Source organism: Streptopelia decaocto (genome assembly GCF_964273445.1).
Source record: "Streptopelia decaocto genome assembly, chromosome: 2".
Taxonomy (NCBI): Eukaryota; Metazoa; Chordata; class Aves; order Columbiformes; family Columbidae; genus Streptopelia; species Streptopelia decaocto.
The window spans coordinates 3796969-3813828 of NC_138655.1; the positions used below are offsets into that span (position 1 = coordinate 3796969).

Here is a 16860-nt window from a genome sequence, read left to right on the forward strand (position 1 = left end):
TCTGACCTTTTGCAGTGAGATTCCAATTAGAATTGCTGGGGTTTCTTTTCTCCAGCCCACTCTTTTTCCTGTGTGTGTGCGTGTGCGTGTGCGTGTGCGTGTGCGTGTGCGTGTGTGTGTGTGTGTGTGTGTGTGTTCAAGAATCAGCAAATATCACTGTCTCGACACTTTATGTAGCACATTTTGGGTCTCAACATATAGTGGTGATAGAATAATCTCTACAGGAGAAACCAGCTTTCCCATTCTGGATGCCTACAGCAATCACCAGCTTTTTCAGGCATCATCACACCATCAGCTGTCAACCTGCACCGTCCAATAAAGCCATCCGTGATTAATTATTCTTAAATGACAGCAGCATATTGAAACAAGCTGATAGCTGCTGACAGTGGAAATCCAATTAACCTGAATTACTATCTTGATTGTGGCCCAATTCATGTCAGCTGTGCCATGTCAGAAGTGAGGGCTTGGCTAGTGTAATTGTTTAATTAATTTGTTGCAGAGATTAGTTGATGTGGGACTGCCCTTATGCCAACTTCTTTTCTTCTTTTTTATCTTTTCCCACCCCTCACTGAACATTAGGTTTGAGAAAGAAGGGTAAGCAGCTTGCTGTCTGCAGCTTTTTGCTTTAAGTGGATAAATTAAGCTTTATCTTTAAACAGTGTTTGAAAGATCGGAGAGGGAATAGTAGAGTTGTTAAACTTCTCTTAGGTCTGTTGTTGCTTGTTGCTTCAGGAAGTTTTACTGTGCCCCATAGTTGAGATGCAAAGGGATTATGAGGAGTTTTCTTCGATGTGTTCGAACTGAGATATGATCTTGCTATGCATTAATGGTTTCTCTGCCTTTTAAAAGACATATAGTGAGCAGCAGGAGGGCTGGTAGTGGTGAGGGGTGGATTGATTTCTCTTTAGAAACAGAAACTTGAGTCAGAGGTGACTGGAAGTTGTTGCTCATGATGTAATATCTGCCTGGTGTCTTGAGATTAGTTCATGTTCTCAGATCTCTTATGCAAAGTTGGTCTTGCATGTTAAATAATTAAGAGTATTAAGAAATGCATTATGACCAATTTTAGGAATGACTCACTGAAGAAGAGGGTCTGTTGGTTGTTCTTCCAGTTGAAGCACATTATAGTAGCTATTATAATCTTTGCCATATCCATTGTAATTCCTCTAGCTCTCTGCTAGTTAACTTTTAACAACCATAATGCATTTAAAAGAAAAATAACATTTCCATTTATAACAGGCAATACAGGAAATAAAGAAGTGCAACAAAATGATTATAACCTAAATGTTGTACCTTACCACTGCCTAATAATAAGTTAGAGTTTGTGAAGTAGAGCAAGAGAAAACTTTCCTTGATCTCCACCAGGAACTTTGAAACATTCTTAAGAAATACAGGCAGACTCAGACTGATTACCAAATAAGAGGATTATCATGAGAAAAGGAGTTCTAATGACTCAAAGGAACTCACATTAACAAGTTAAACTCAGTAAATTAATATGTTAAGTACAGAGGCTTTGACAAGCAGAAAGAGAAAAATATACACACACCCATACAGATATCTGTATTTTTTTTCCCATGTGGAGCTCAACTATTTAAGCTCTTGTCATAGATGGCAGCAGAAAAGGAATGGAGAGTTAAAAGCTTTGATCAGCTGCATGTATAAAAGAGCTGGGACACTTAACAAGTTCAGATGTTCCCTTCAATTCTCTGGAGTCTTCAAAAATATCTGGTTTCTTGAATGTCAAACTCAAAAAATTCCACAAGCGAGACCTCTCCGGAGATGTCCGTCTTTGAATTATTCTCCAAATAGCACCAGTGCATAATCTCCCATGGAGGTTTCAATTTAGGTAGAAGTGCTCAGAACTACTTTAGAAACTTCCTCGGGGCTTCAAATCAGTTGTTCAGTTCAGTTTCCAGGAGTTTGGGAGGATTTGTAGATAGGTTTGGGAGGATTTCCATCTAAGTCTCATCCTGGAAATTTGTTAATATCCTCATCTTCTCAGCAGCCTAGGAGAACCACCCTACATATTTTTAAAACTCCGTTGTAACAAAGTGAACTACATAATTTTAAAAATAAATTTAGCCTAGTCAACAGGTTATTAATTTATTGGTTGTGCATCTCTACAAAGATCTCTTTAGATGTTATGTAACTGAATTTTCTTTTTCTTGGCCAGAAGTTAGTAGTAGTTGAGTGACATGTTGTCTTTTGACCGAACGCCCCTCTTTATCCCATGCTGGAAAATCGAATCTGTTTGTCTTGTTCATTGGAGGAAATGTTTAGAGATTTATATATATATATATATATATATATAATTTTTCCTTACACAGCATAAATGGATGGAATAGACATGCTTTCTAATGTGAGTCTTGCAAACTGGCTACAAATTGGCACCGTGACAAAAATCATACATACAAAGACATGATGGATTTAATACATTTCATTTCTTTCTGCCCTTTCTATCCTTGCAATGAGATCAAATTCAGATATGAAAGCTATTTTCACTTTTGCCTTTGAAGACTCATAATTTCATTTAATTCTTCATTTTGCAGGTTATCCTCTTGTTGCTGCTAATTCTGGATGTGCTCTGTAGGACAGACTGTTGCCACTATGCTTTTTGACATTCACAGAGCTCTATTATGTTGACTATCGCAGTCAAATTATTGCTACACAGTTTCCATTAAAGGTTCTTCATGTTGGCAGTGCTGACTAGACTGTGCCTAGTCCTGGGGGTTACAACAGGGTCAGGCTCCGAGGTCATTTGTGAAGCAATGCTGGTACTCCATTGTTTGTAGAATGATCTCTTTTACCAAGAATCCATTGCAATTTGTAAATATACAAGGTTCCAGTATAGGCTGGGAATGACCTGTTGGAGAGCAGTGTAGGGGAAAGGGAACTGGAGGTCCTGGTGACAGCAGGATGACCATGAGCCAGCACTGGGCCCTTGTGGCCAGGAAGGCAAATGGTACCTTGGGTGGATTAGAAGGTGGGTGATTACTAGGTCAGAGAGGTTCTCCTGCCCCTCTACTCTGCCCTGGGGAGACCACATCTGGAATATTGTTTCCAGTTCTGGTCCCTCAGTTCCAGAAGGACAGGGAGCTGCTGGAGGGAGTCCAGCGCAGGGCAACAAAGATGCTGAAGGGAGTGGAGCATCTCCCGTGTGAGGAAAGGCTGAGGGAGCTGGGGCTCTGGAGCTTAGAGGAGATGGAGGGGTGACCTCACTAATGATTGTAAATATGAAAAGGGGGAGTGTCAGGAGGATGGAGCCAGGGTCTTCTCGGTGACAACCAATGATAGGACAAGGTCCAATAGGTACAAACTGGAACACAGGCGGTTCCACTTAAATATGAGAAGAAACTTCTTCCCAGTGAGGTTGCCAGAGCCTGGACCAGGCTGCCCAGGGAGGTTGTGGAGTCTCCTTCTCTGCAGACATTCAAACCCACCTGGACACCTTCCTGTGTAACCTCATCTGGGTGTTCCTGCTCCAGCAGGGGGATTGGACTGGATGAGCTTTTGAGGTCCCTTCCAATCCCTGACATTCTGTGTTTCTGTGAAGAATTTTGACATAGATGCAGGAAACGCACAGCTTTGATGGCAGTAAATAATGCAGCATGCTTCTGAGTATTTTCTTATTGCCAGGAGCTGATGAACAGTAAAACATTTAGACCTGCTATTTTATTCAGCTTCCATATCAGACATTGTTCACCTTAACTTAGTTCAGAGTAAAATACGGTTTAGTTGAAGTATTTAACGATAAAGATGCAAAGGCCTCCAAATGGAGATGAAGACATTTTGACATTTGAGAGATGAGCGACAGATGAAGAAAGGGGCTACATCTTATTCCTCTGCAATATGAGCTCCAGTGTCATACTCATGACTCTGTTGTCTGATGTAATTAAAGAGAAGTGCTGTCATCCAGGAAGATGTTAAAGCCTCCAATCTTAGAAATGGCTGAACCAATTTAACTAAAACAAAAAAATCCACATACAAACTGGGTATAAAAAAACCTCAAACCAACCAAACAAACAAACAAGCAAACAAAACCCATTGCTTGTGTGTTGATCTTAAAAAATAATGAGATGCATCATCATAGATGTCCCTACTTTTGCTCCATTTATTTAATGAAGTGACATCCCTAATCTTAGAAAAGGAGAAATTAAGGAACTAAGAAGTTAAACGACTTATGAAGGATCACAAAACAATTAAATGAGAAAAGGAGGCAAAAGTGCTGTATTTGTATGTATAGTTCTCCACATTACCTTGTGTTTTAAAGTGTTGTTTTGTTGTTGGTTGGTGGTTGCTTTTTTTTTTTTTTTTGTGGTGGTGTTTTGTTTTGTTTGTTTGTGGGTTTTTTGGTGTGTTTTTTTTGTTTTGTTCTTATACTTGAATACTGTTCTTACAACTCCTGAACTCTGCTCTTTGTTTGACTTTCCCTGCATTTCCATCTGCAGAACTGAGCAGAAAACCTCAGCAGAACAGCATCCGCACACAGAATTTCCCAGTGCCTTGTGCTTTCTCATAGAGACAGAAGAGCAGCATCAACCCCGGCTACCTCCTGGCATTTATGCATTTAGTCCCTCTGAAAACAGAAAGCTCACAGGCCAATGTGGAAACGAAAACAAACAGTAAAAATACACTTCAAACCCTGAAGAGCTTGTTTGGGTTTAAACAAAAGCTTATATCAGGAATTTTGATACCCTAATTAATTCTCCATGTCTTCTGCATAAAATCATGCTGCCTTAAATGTAATTCTTTCCCACCCAATACAATCAGATGGAGGCATTGCTATTTCTTCTTGATTTCACCAGTGTTACACATTATGTGACTTTATCCATGGTAGTACGTAGTAGAAAAGAAATCTCCTTTTGTCCTTTAATTATGCTTGTTTGGTAGGACTTTCAGCTTGTCTCTGTGAGAGCTACTTTAAATAGGTGAAGACCAACATATAGGTATACATGGAGTTAAGATGCTGTAAAAGAGCTTTTATTCTGTCTGTATATCTGTGCGGCATTAGGCAAAGTGTGGAGGTTTGTGTTCCTCGAGTTCCTCACGCACGATTTGTCACTTTTCACAAGGAAGATTTTCATGCCTGGTCTCAATTTTATTTACTCACTGTTACTTAGCACTTTGCTCCCAAGTAGTCTGCATACTGCAAAGGAACAGCAGTGACATGGGGAATGCTTGTAAAATGGTGAAAAATAGAATGCCTAGGAGGAAAAAAATCAGTCTTGAGCTTTAATAGTATTCTTGGTTGCAAAAGCTGGTGGTTCTCTTGGGTTTTCTTTTTAAGAAACATTCTCTTAATCTTGTTATTGGATTTATTTATTTTGTTTTTCCTCTACACTCTTCGGACTTCACTACCAGAAAAACCCTTTTTACAATGTTTAGAGGTGTGTTTAAAGATCAGTGCAGCAGAAGTTAGCTCTGTTCTACAACACTATGAGGGAATGCATGATAGTTTGTGCCTGTCAATCACTGCTCGACATGCTAATGATGGTAGTGTTTTAGCATTAGTAGAGAAACCACTAAAATAGGAATGACGTTAATGATTGTTTAGAGACAGTAGTGAGCAAAGTTTGTAAGAAGTAATGTCCTATGTTAAATCAACAGACACAGCAAAGAAAAAACAGACTTTGAAACAAGTAACGTAGCTCTTTTCAGGTTGTATTTTTTTCTGAGAATATAAATTGATCTAATGAAAATGCATACATTGAATACTGGCTATTATGGTTCTGTGACATTTTCACTCTGCAGATTCATCAGCTCCTAATACTGAATTTCTGAGGTATCGAAGGCAGAGTACTTACTGAAACTCCATCCGAAATTTAGTTTTTATAAGGCTGGGAGGAGGTTTTTGTGGATCAGTTACTGTAGTGCACTGAGTTATGTTTATGTGTACACCTGCCTTCAGGTGATAGAGTCAAACCAATGTAAACCTTCATTTTGGTCTTTGGTGCCTGACGACTTAAACTGACGGTAATTTGCCTTAATTCCTGCTGAGATTTGAAGGCAAGTCTTAGTTCAAGAACACGTGCTTTGAACACAGAAAATCCTTTCTTTCAGTCCCAATGTGAACTGTATTCTTTTATGAAGTTTTTCCCCCACCCCAAAAGCAACTTGATGCCATTTCCTCTCATCCTGTCACTTGTTACTTGGGAGAAGAGACCAACCCCCTCCATGCTCCAAGCTCCTTTCAGGCAGTTCAGAGATCAGAAGGTCTCCCCTCAGCTCCTGTTCTCCAGCTGAACCCCCCAGGTCCCTCAGCCGCTCCCATCACACTTGTGCTCCAGACCCTTCCCCAGCTCCGTTCCATTCTCTGAACTCACTCCAGCACCTCAATGTCCTTCTTATGTAATCCTGACCCCAGGATTTGAGGTTTAGCCTCCCCAGTGCCCAGGACAGGGGGATGGTCACTGCCCTGGAACTGCTGACCACACTATTCCTGACACAAGCCAGGATGCTGGTGGCCTCTTGGCCACCTGGGCACACACTGGCTCATGTTCATCCACTGTTGGCCGATACCCCCAGGTCCTTTTCCTCTAGGCATTTCCCAGACACTCTTCCCCGAGCCTGTAGCATTGTGTGGAGTTGTGGTGACCCAAGTGCAGGAGCTGGCACTTGGTATTAATCTGATTCTTGCTTTTATTTGAGGATGGTCTGAAGATCCTTCGTGGCTGATACTCCAGCCTCTACCAAGTATTTATTTTTTTTTAGAAATTTCAAACAGTAATCTTGCATATAGCTATACACACGCTGCTAAGGAGAAATTATTTACTTATTTGGACCAGGATCTCAGAAGAGTATACTGGAGTAGTTCCATTAACACCAATGGAGTTAAGCCAGACTATATACTTATTATACTTTGGCTCTGGTCCTTATAAGCTTGTGTAAAGTTCAATCTAGTTGTTATTGGCATAAGGAGCCAAGCTGGGAAGCCCAAGTGTTTTCTGAGACAGAGAATGAGCCAAATCTTTCCTCAGTTTGTTCTGCAATTAAGACATTCTGCACTGGCTCCCATAACTCCCTCATAGAAAAACTGATGACGTACAGACCAGATAAGTCAGGTGGGTTGAAAGCTGGCTCAACGACTGGGTTGAGATCAGCAGCACAATGACCCAAAGACTGTCATTTCCAAACCAGCAAAGTAGTCCTATTCATATGGTAATATAAATGAACTAATAAACACGGCTCAGCAAGAATGTTTTCTCTGAGCACAGCACTACTTTCATGTGGTCAAATAATTTTCACTCTGCTCCTTGGCAACTTTGGTTCTGGGTTTTAATTGGGGGATTTAAGGTCTCTGGGGCTGTTAATCATCTCAAGGGGGTTTCTGCAAAAAATATAAGGGTGTTTGCTTTGCTACCTTGGGCAAATTCTGTTTTGGGAAAATGCAGGCTCTCTGGTGTTTTGGGTACACACAATAGTCATTACCTGCTTTAAACTGGCTGGATTTGCTATGTAGAATTTAAGCAGCTGCCAGAGGTAGGTGGCTTCACTCCAGTGCTGGGAAAAAAATAATCCTCTTTATAGTGAATTTGTAAATCACATTGGAGGCCTGCTGCCTTGAAAAACATGATAGAAATGTAAGCCTTTATCATGTGTTATTACAAATGATGTCTCAGCTATTAGAAAAACAAATATATTAAGGAAATATTAAGATTGCTAATTCAAGCATTCAGAAGTTAGAAAATGCGGCAATTAAATCTGTGCATACAGGCTTAACATCAACCCCTGTCTGCTTTTAGGCAAACCAATACAGAAAACGTTCTGTTCCTATCCTCATCCTGTTAGAAGACTGTTGCAGATGGTGAGGACTATCTGGGATTTTAAATATGGATGTACATCAGCTAGGGTATGAGAGAGGTCATACCTTTCCCAAGATGAGCCAGATTTCCTAGAAAGCCTAAAAAGTGCACCCTTACTGATGCGATTAAATCCTTTCTCCCTGTTCCTCCTCACGTTCTTTATCTTTCTCCAAAGCATAGCAAAAAATATTTGCATTACCTTTTTCAGAGTGGGACACTTGGACATTTTTCAATAGCGTTCTTCTTTGATTTGTCTGCAATATTTTCATTTAAATGAAATAGCTTGAGGTAGGTTGCAGGCTTGGAAAATGTAAAAGACTTAAGGGGAATGGGAAGACTGTGTGAAAAGCGACAAATATGTAGACACCGCATCATAAGGGAAGTTTCAAATCAGTCCAAATGATGTGGAAATAAAGGCACAAATGTGTCAAAGAAAAGTGATATTCCCTTGCTGGTGTGTGCTGGCCTTTTCCTGTTGCTCTCATATCTTGTGAGTTTTACTCAGATGCAACTTGTCTTCTTCATTCTCATTTAAAAACACTGAAAGTACTTAATAATATTACTGGCCTTTTCTAGCCTGTCTGCAGAAGCAGTGATATTTCATAGTGAATTCATTGTTAGCCTATAAGGAAGCTTTATCATAAAGGTCACCAAATTTGGTTAGTGCATTTTAATTTGTACACACGTTAAAGGTCGTTTTCCTCACTTCCATTGCAATAACACAGCGTGTTTACATTCTTATCGGACAATTGTGTATGACTTAGCTAAGGGATCTTATCAATGTAAACGGAATATAAAACAAAATTAATAATGATTACAACACTTGTGCAAGTGTAAGGAGATTTTTTCCCTCTGTATGTTTGCATAATACTTGGAAGTAAACACACATCTACAAGGTCTGATTTTCTGCTGTGTTACTCCAATATTTCCCTTTTTCCCCCATGTGAATTCCACAGCCTTCAGCAGACTTTCTGCTTGTGTCTATTAGAATGACAGTAGTTTCAGATTCATAATATCATCTCTGTATAAACACGTCCAAACGTAATTAAGGACCTGGGCTCTCAATCCAGCAGACCTCAAATTAGCTTTCAAAATGCATATTAAGGGCATAGACAAACACTTTCATGCAATTCGAAACGACCTCTGAGGGCAGGGTGAACAAAATTGTGTGAACCTTTCTAATGTCACAAAACTCTCTCTACAGAGATTTGCATATAAAGTGTAGTATTTTATGTCAAACAGATTTGTTAATCTTACAATGAAGGAAACAGTACTTGAAAATTAATCAAGGTGGGTATTCATTGCCCAGTAGAGGCCCTTAAAAGGACCTGGCCTGATAACTGAAGCTGTTATTGTGTGGTTTCTAAATTCAATCATTTTGAAGTTTCATTTGCTAGGTGGTTTTGAAGGAAATAGATCTCCATAGCAGATAAATTCTCAATGTTTTCTTCACTTAAGTAGTGGAATTGTACTTAAAGAAACTCTTGTAATCGAGGTTCTGTTGGAAAATTCTTTATTACTTGGTCATTATTTTAAAATTGTGTTTAAAATATGCATAAGCACTGCCGTAGGTAAAAATGCGTGGTTTTACTGAGTTTTTTTGGTATTGAGTACAGGGCAGGTTGCTTAACATAATAACCTGTCTAAGAAACAATGACTGGAAAATAAACCTGCTCTCCTAGGAGGTGGTTTCTTGCCCTTACAAACTAACTGAAAAGCCTAAAGTACGTCAAATACTTATATTATTTGGCATTGTAGGAGGGAGGGACAGAGGAACATAGTCTTGTATTAAGCATCTTCTGCAATTCTCTGATATCATCATCCTTATCCTTGTCCGAGGGCTAAGAACAGGGAGAGATGGAGTAAGAAAGTGGGAGATTGGTGAGATTAATTTAGCTAATGATTGCAACCTGCCCAGTGCTTTCATCCTACACAAGATGTAGAAAATTACAGATCCCTGCCTCAACTAAAATGCCTGTTTCTAGTGCTTTTCACTTCCTTTGTAGAGCCAGTTGTGCAATCTCAGCCTTCCTGCCCTTCAGTGTCTGGTGTAACCAAATCCATAAAGGATAGAGAAGCATGATGCTGCTTTTCCATATGTGAATCAAACACTTAGTCATTTGGCTCATTTTTTTCTATCATTCTAGTCTAGTCTAATCTTTTTTATTCCATATAAATACAGGAAAAAATTGTTTCCTCTGGCCTGTCCTATTATTTATGCTTTTACCCAGCTAGTTTCTGAATTCTTAGCAAGGAAACATTTCTTTCCTTCTTGTAACAGCATTGGCTTAGGCATTTCCAAGACAAAACTTGCTTTTCTGGGCTTGAGGCTGTAATGGGCTTTAATAGTTTTTAATTACCTTACTATCTGTTGTGACATAATTAAAATGTCTTTCAACATTTCACATTTCACCCCCAAGAAATAAGTATCTTCTAGGCTGTAAAATATGACCTGCAGCTTATTTTTATGAAACAATGAGGGAAAAGGCTCTTCCAGGCTCAGGCACATCCAGGTCACCTGTCAGTATAAAGTGCTGTGTCCCTAAATAACCTTGTTCATTCCTTCCCTGCTTTTCATTCCTGTTTCACGTGTGTGTTGAAAGAACCTCTGTCAGGATTAAAATATATCTTTACTTATACCACTTTACTAAAAAAGTACTGAGAGCCTAGTAAAAATAACCATAAAAAGCCATTACATCTTACTACAAAATTAGGGGTTCTTTGTCCCATGCTGCATTCTTTTCATCTTGGGAAAATGTGTACAATGAAGATAGATTAGCTCCAATTTAATCAACAAATTCTAGGTGTTCTGAGAAATGGGCTTACAACAGGTTGGGACAGAGCTATAAAACCACAGCAGTGCAACACCATACCATTCAAGGTTCAGAATAAGCTAATGTAATTAAAATGAAATCAGATTATACTGCTTATTTCTCATATATTTTCTAGCAGAAAATAATGTTTTCTGGTAGCTTTAAACTTCCTAAATTCAGCCTGAAGTTTTGTTTGTTGTGTTGATTTCTGTATCTCTATTTAGAGAAGCATTTTAAGTGATAGTTAAAGGGAGTCCCTGTTTTCCAAACTGGAGGCTTGGGAGATGTGTTTACCTGGGATGAACCTGTTTTTTAGGAGATTTTGTTGAATTCTAGTGCCTCCTATATGTGGACAGAGCTTTGCAATTTATAAGGAAAAACTATATGGAGAAAACAGCGATACCTTTTTGTCACCTTTAGGAGCATTTAGCAAAACCTTCAGCCCTCTGGGAAAAAGCTGTTCCCTCAATTTTTCTTGATACTTCTTAGAAGTTGAAGGGAACATCCAAAAGATTCAGTTGGTACCAAGAGCACTTCAGATATTGATACATTTGCTGTGCCAACAGTCCTAGGTATGTCTTTTCTTTAGTAAGCATGCAAGTATGATTCACCTGCAAGTGGAAGATGCTGGATTAAATTATTTTACAATTGCTCCTGCAAGAGGAGGTCACATTTCCCCTAACCTTTCTATGCTGGAGACCAGGAAAGCCAAGGAGAACAGGGAATAATATTAATGCACAGCGTGAAAGGAAGATCTTCAGCAGCTGAGGGGAGAAAGATCTAGAAAAAGATGAGTGGAATCAACTGTGGATTAGTCAGATGCGTGGGAAACGAAATGTTATAAAAATGCAAAGCTCCCTGAAAATTATGTCATGAAATAAATGATTCATTTTACACGTGGTTTGCGTTCTTTTTGTTGTTTCTGCTACTAATTTTAAGGTAGAAAGCTAGTAGTATCTGTCTCAGGGCAGTAAGGAACTTTACATGGTGAGAAATGACCCCATTTCAGGTTTGGAAATGGTCTACCATTTCCATTAAGTGTAGATTAACCTTGATTCAAGGAATGGCATCATGAATCACTTTTTTCCCTTTTTCTTTTCCTTTTTGTTTTTTTTTTCCCTTGAAGCCTTGGAATTTTCTTGACATCAGCTATACTTCCACCTATGGCACATGTCTCCACTCCCTCAGCATAAAATGGACACAAACCCAGCACTATGTTGGTGTTTGGGATGGAAGGCATTAATTAGATGTTTCTGTTCTCGTGGAACGCCCATGGGAAAATTAGGAGCTTGGTGTTAAGTGAAAAGTTTGTGTGATCTCATGTGAATGTGGCTTTGAATAGACATTCCAAGAAAAATTAAGTAGATGAGTAAAATTTATAAACATATATGACATGCATAGCATAATAATTACCCATGTGCTGAATAAGGCAGAGATCTGATTTGAGAGGGGGAAAAAATAGTACCTGTATATGCGTACCTAGGAAAATTAAACTCTAGCATTTCCTACCTGTTGAGGGCTTAAATTTCTGATCTTGTGATGCTTCCAGTGTGTGTTGATGCCTTGAGTTATTAAAGATATAAGATTGTGTTTCTTTCCTCAAGAATGACAGGGCTGACATTAAGGCACTGTTTATAATCTCAGTTTTGGAGATTCTGCTAATCTGAACCAGAGATAATAACCAGGGTTCATTACATGTAATATTACCATTTATTCTGTTTGTTATTGTATATTTATGCGAAACTCAGGTGAGGGCGCCTATACCATGATCTGGAGGTCCTATCTGGTGAACTTAACAATCTGTCTGACCTGCTCAGGAGCTGTGTTTCTATTGCTCCTCCAGCAATAGATTTATGACTGGAGACTAAAGGGACTCAAAGAACTGAACGTTTCCCTTATTGAAATATAAAGGAAGAGCTAGGAATTAAGAGGAGAATCCTGCAACAGATTATATGGCTGTGAAAGACAGCAATACTAAATCCACTAAGAGATGTTATACACAGAGCGGGAATCATTATCCTGACTTACCAGCCAGGACAAGGTCATAAAATGTGAACCATATACCAGAATAAAGGCTTGGCAACATCTCTCCTACCCTCGGGTTAGGCTGTTAGTCTCTTCATCGTTGAATTTTATGCTTGCTTTATGTTCATTAAAAACAAGAAAAAAGTGGCAGAGGTGGGGAGAGACTACATAAAGTGCAAAATAAGAGTGAGTAGGACTTTGCAATGCTAGAAAGAGCAAAACAAAAGAATCTCTCTGCAAAGGAACTGATGAAAATGCCATCTGAAGTGATAACTACACAGCCTTTGAAACTCTCATTTGGAATATTTGAGAATGCTGCTAGAAGGTAAATGACCCATGAGCGTCCTCTGCTGACCAAATAAAGGCTCTGGCATTTTAAGGGTGGACAAGAACATCCAGGTGCATTAAGATTGTCTGGAATTTTAAGCAGAGTTTTGACTTGGAATTAATCAAGGTTAAAAGAAAAGACGATGCCATAACAGGCCTCTCATGTGCTCAGCTTTCAGAATGTATTTTAGTTACCCCTCTAGAAATGAAGGCTGCAAGTGCAGAGTCACTATGAAAAAAACATCACTTTGTGCATGAAAAAAAATGTGTTAAAGAAGCACATAGCCCTGATACACCTGTATTTTCACCTGTTTGAAAAGTGCGAGATAATGGTTGTCCCCAAATGGGGTTCTGGGAAGTGGGAGAATAGTGTCCCGCTGCACATTCCATAGCATACCTGACCTTTTTAACCCATGCACATGGAATGATATATTTAAAGCATGCATTTTTTTTCCAACCCCAAAAAGAAACAAACAACAACAAAACACCAACAAAAACCCCACCATTTTTATGTGAGTAATTGAAAATTAGATGGAGAGCCAAGATAAATTACTGATTATCTGCTATGGAGGTAGGACGATGCAATGTCTTAAATTATTAGAAAATAATGATCTGGAAGTCCTCATTTCAATAAAAAGACACCAGTTTAGTTGGTGATTGATTCTGGAGGAAAGGACAGGTCATGCCTCACAGTTCCATGGTAGAAGTGCTTCCCCAGCTCTGCCCAGCAAAAATGGATGGGACCTGGGAGGGTTGAGAGGGAACGAAACACGGGCTGTGGAAGAATCTCCTGTCACTTCTAATGTAAGAGGCCAAAACATCTGTAGAAGAAAATAGCTTGGGAACTATGGCTCTATGAGAAATGCAATGAGGTGCAGAGAGGTTTAAACCAGATAGCAAAGTATCTGGGGCAGACTGGGAGGGCTGATTACAGCAGTTAGGGGAAGAAAGGAAGGAAGAGTGGATAACGGCAGTAATATTAACATAATCTCTCCTGTGGAAGTGCTGCTTTATTTATAAAGAAGGTAAAGAACTCTGGACCAACGCAATTGGTTTATCAGGTCAAGATGATGCTATCAAGTCTGGCGGCTGGAGGACTGGTTGATCTGGTCTCAAGGAAAATGTCTGATTTAACTTTGTTTCATTGAAGTTGCTTTTTTCTGTCTGTCTTGGATAAGAGGATTACTGATACTGTGGGATCATGGAAACACCCTTCTGCTAATCCATCCGAAAGGGAGGAAGAAGAATTGAGCTATCTGTAAAAGATTTTAAATGGGAGCAAACAACATTATATCCACAGAGGTTAATGGGAAGACTGATGGGTTTAAGTAGAAACAGACATCAAAATTAAAACCCTACAGAATCACTGTTACCGTATCTTAATTTGAATGAAACCAGGGTAGTTAATGCTGGAGGTACATTTGCCTACCCTGTGAACAGCTTGCCTTATTGCTTGACTAGTTTTCATTGCACAGCAGGGTGGATAGAGATTTATTTATCTTGCAGGAGACAACTTCCGCCTGACAGCCAGAAAGCAGATTTGACACCCCCGACCAAAACCACACTGAGTAGCCTTACCCAACTCCAACCCTCCAAGCAGAGTTTGGAAACCTAGTGTGACACAAACAATGATTTAAGAAGGAAGAAAATAGTGTAGAGAAGGCGTTTGTATTTAAGGGGAATTTTCACTGAGAAGGAAGAAACTGAATTGTCCAATAAGATGCATCAGTCTGAAAAAAAGAGACAAATTTTCCCTGCTGTATTGGCTTGTTTCAAACAGTCCTACCAATGGAAAAGAAGCAAAATTCCTTAATGGATTTACCCTAAATCTTCCTGTTAAACACCCATGCACTTATTTCTTTGTCTTTCTCCTCTTTTAGCTACGAGCCAGGAAGATGAAGTGCTGCCTTCTCTCTGTCGCGTTGGCCGTTCTGGTGTTCATTGTCATAATCATTGTGGTCTCTGTCAAGCACTGATCTGGATGCAGTTTCCACAGGTAAAAACCTTTAACTAAGTGTTTTATTATAATCTGTAGAAAGGTTGGGAGACAGTTTAGGAAGCTGATAATGGCAAGAAACAATTATCTTAGCTTGCACATTCAGGGGTGGCCTATGAAAATAACTTCCTTTAAAGGGTATTTGAGTTTGGAAATGTCATCCTTAGTGGATCTTTAAATGTAAGCCAAGGTGGTATTCAAACAAAACATCTTATTACCCTTTTCTCTGCTGTTTGTGTTGTGTTTGATTTTATATGGATCTCATAGCAATGCTAATTAATGAATCCCAAATCCATATGAATTAGAGATGCAGAAGTGATGTTGAAAACCCCAGCGTGAAGCAGGGCTGGGGACAATGAAACACCCCACAGATATACCGAGATGCTCCAAAGTGCACCTGCCTGCTGAGATGTTCCAAAAAGACCCTGAAGCCAAGCCCTCATGAGGAGCAGAAAGACAAACAACTGGAGACTGTAGTATGGACAAAAACCAAAATGGATTTCTGATGATCTCTGCTCTGGGTCCACTTCTAAAAGAAGTATTGGTTTGTAGTAGTGAGACTGGGCTGTAACCTTAGCAAGATAAGTGAGACATCAAAACAACTTCATCCAACTAGTGAAGTTTAATCTATAATACGCTCTCTTTGTAAAGAATTTTCTTTAAATGTAAAGCATAAAACACAAAAGGAGTTTTTATTTTCCTTTTTTTTTTCCTGCCATTACCATAGGAGGATGACTCATAAGTTATTTTTTACAGTCTCCGTCTGATACAAAGCATTATTGGGTGTCTGCTTCTTTAGAACATCACTAAGCCATTATTGAAGGAGAGATTACTAAATTTACAGAATTTCTTCCACCCCAAGGGGTCTGGCATTCCAGGTCTGCATGTTTACTGCCATGGCAGGGTTTTCAACTGGTAAAGCCAGAAACACATCACAGAATGGTTTGGATTGGAAGAGACCCCTGGAGATCATCCATTCTGACCCACCTGAGCAGATCACACAGGAATGTGTCCAGGCGGGTTGGAATGTCTCCAGAGAAGGAGACTCCACAGCCTCTCTGGGCAGCCTGTTGCAGGGCTCTGGCACCTTCAAAGTAAAAAAGTTTTTTCCATTTTGGATGGAACCTCCTGTGCTTCAGTCTGTGCCCGTTGCCCCTCTTCCTATTGTTGGGCACCACTGAACAGAGTCTATTCCATCGTCTTGACACCCACCCTTGAGATATGGATAAACACCGATGACATCCCCTCTCAGCTTCTCTTCTCCAGCTGAACAGCCCCATCTCTCTCAGTCTCTCCTCATTAGAAAGATGCTTCAGGCCCCTCATAATCTTCGTAGCCACTGGACTCCCTCCAGTAATTCTTGACCTTCTTAAATGATGCTTTTCCTGCAGACAGAAAGTAGGAGCCCTGAGGCAGAAAGCAATGAAGGGTGGGGACAACTTTTGGTTTAGAGGCCTCATATGTCCCACAGAGACTTGCATAAAGCATATGTGGTATCACTCCTGTACTTAATAGATACTGCATTATACTGAGGTTCACTGGGACCTTTAACAACAATTTAGGTGGAAATATCCTAGCCTGAACTATCCTCTGGATCTACCCTAGAGGAAGCAGAAAAGACTGATACCTTTTGTTTATTATTTTGTTTTACAAGACTTCAATGTCACTTGGCAATATTATCCTTCCACATGAGGCTGAAGTCATTGCCCTCTAATGTGGCTTCTTTCTCCATCATGCTCTCAACTGAAACTACCAGGGGTTGACTCAAAACTATCACAGGAAGATCTTTATTCACACAAGGTTATTTAATCTTTGGAACTCCTTCTGGCATGATATTGTGGGTGCCAAAATTTGGGTCAAGTACCATTTCACTGGTTTGGGATAAGGATAATCATGA

The 16860-nt window shown here is 39.6% G+C and overlaps 1 protein-coding gene across 4 annotated transcripts in view; it reads left to right on the forward strand.

Moving 5' to 3' along the window:
* The window catches only part of TSNARE1 (t-SNARE domain containing 1), a 531215-nt gene that overhangs the window by 452913 nt on the left and 61442 nt on the right, over positions 1–16860 (forward strand). For all 4 annotated transcript variants that reach the window (XM_082045886.1, XM_082045889.1, XM_082045887.1 and 1 more), the window contains one exon: positions 14848–14963. In XM_082045886.1, coding sequence (XP_081902012.1) covers positions 14848–14943 — 96 coding nt within the window. In that variant the 3' untranslated portion in view covers positions 14944–14963. The remainder of the gene's footprint in view (positions 1–14847; positions 14964–16860) is intronic.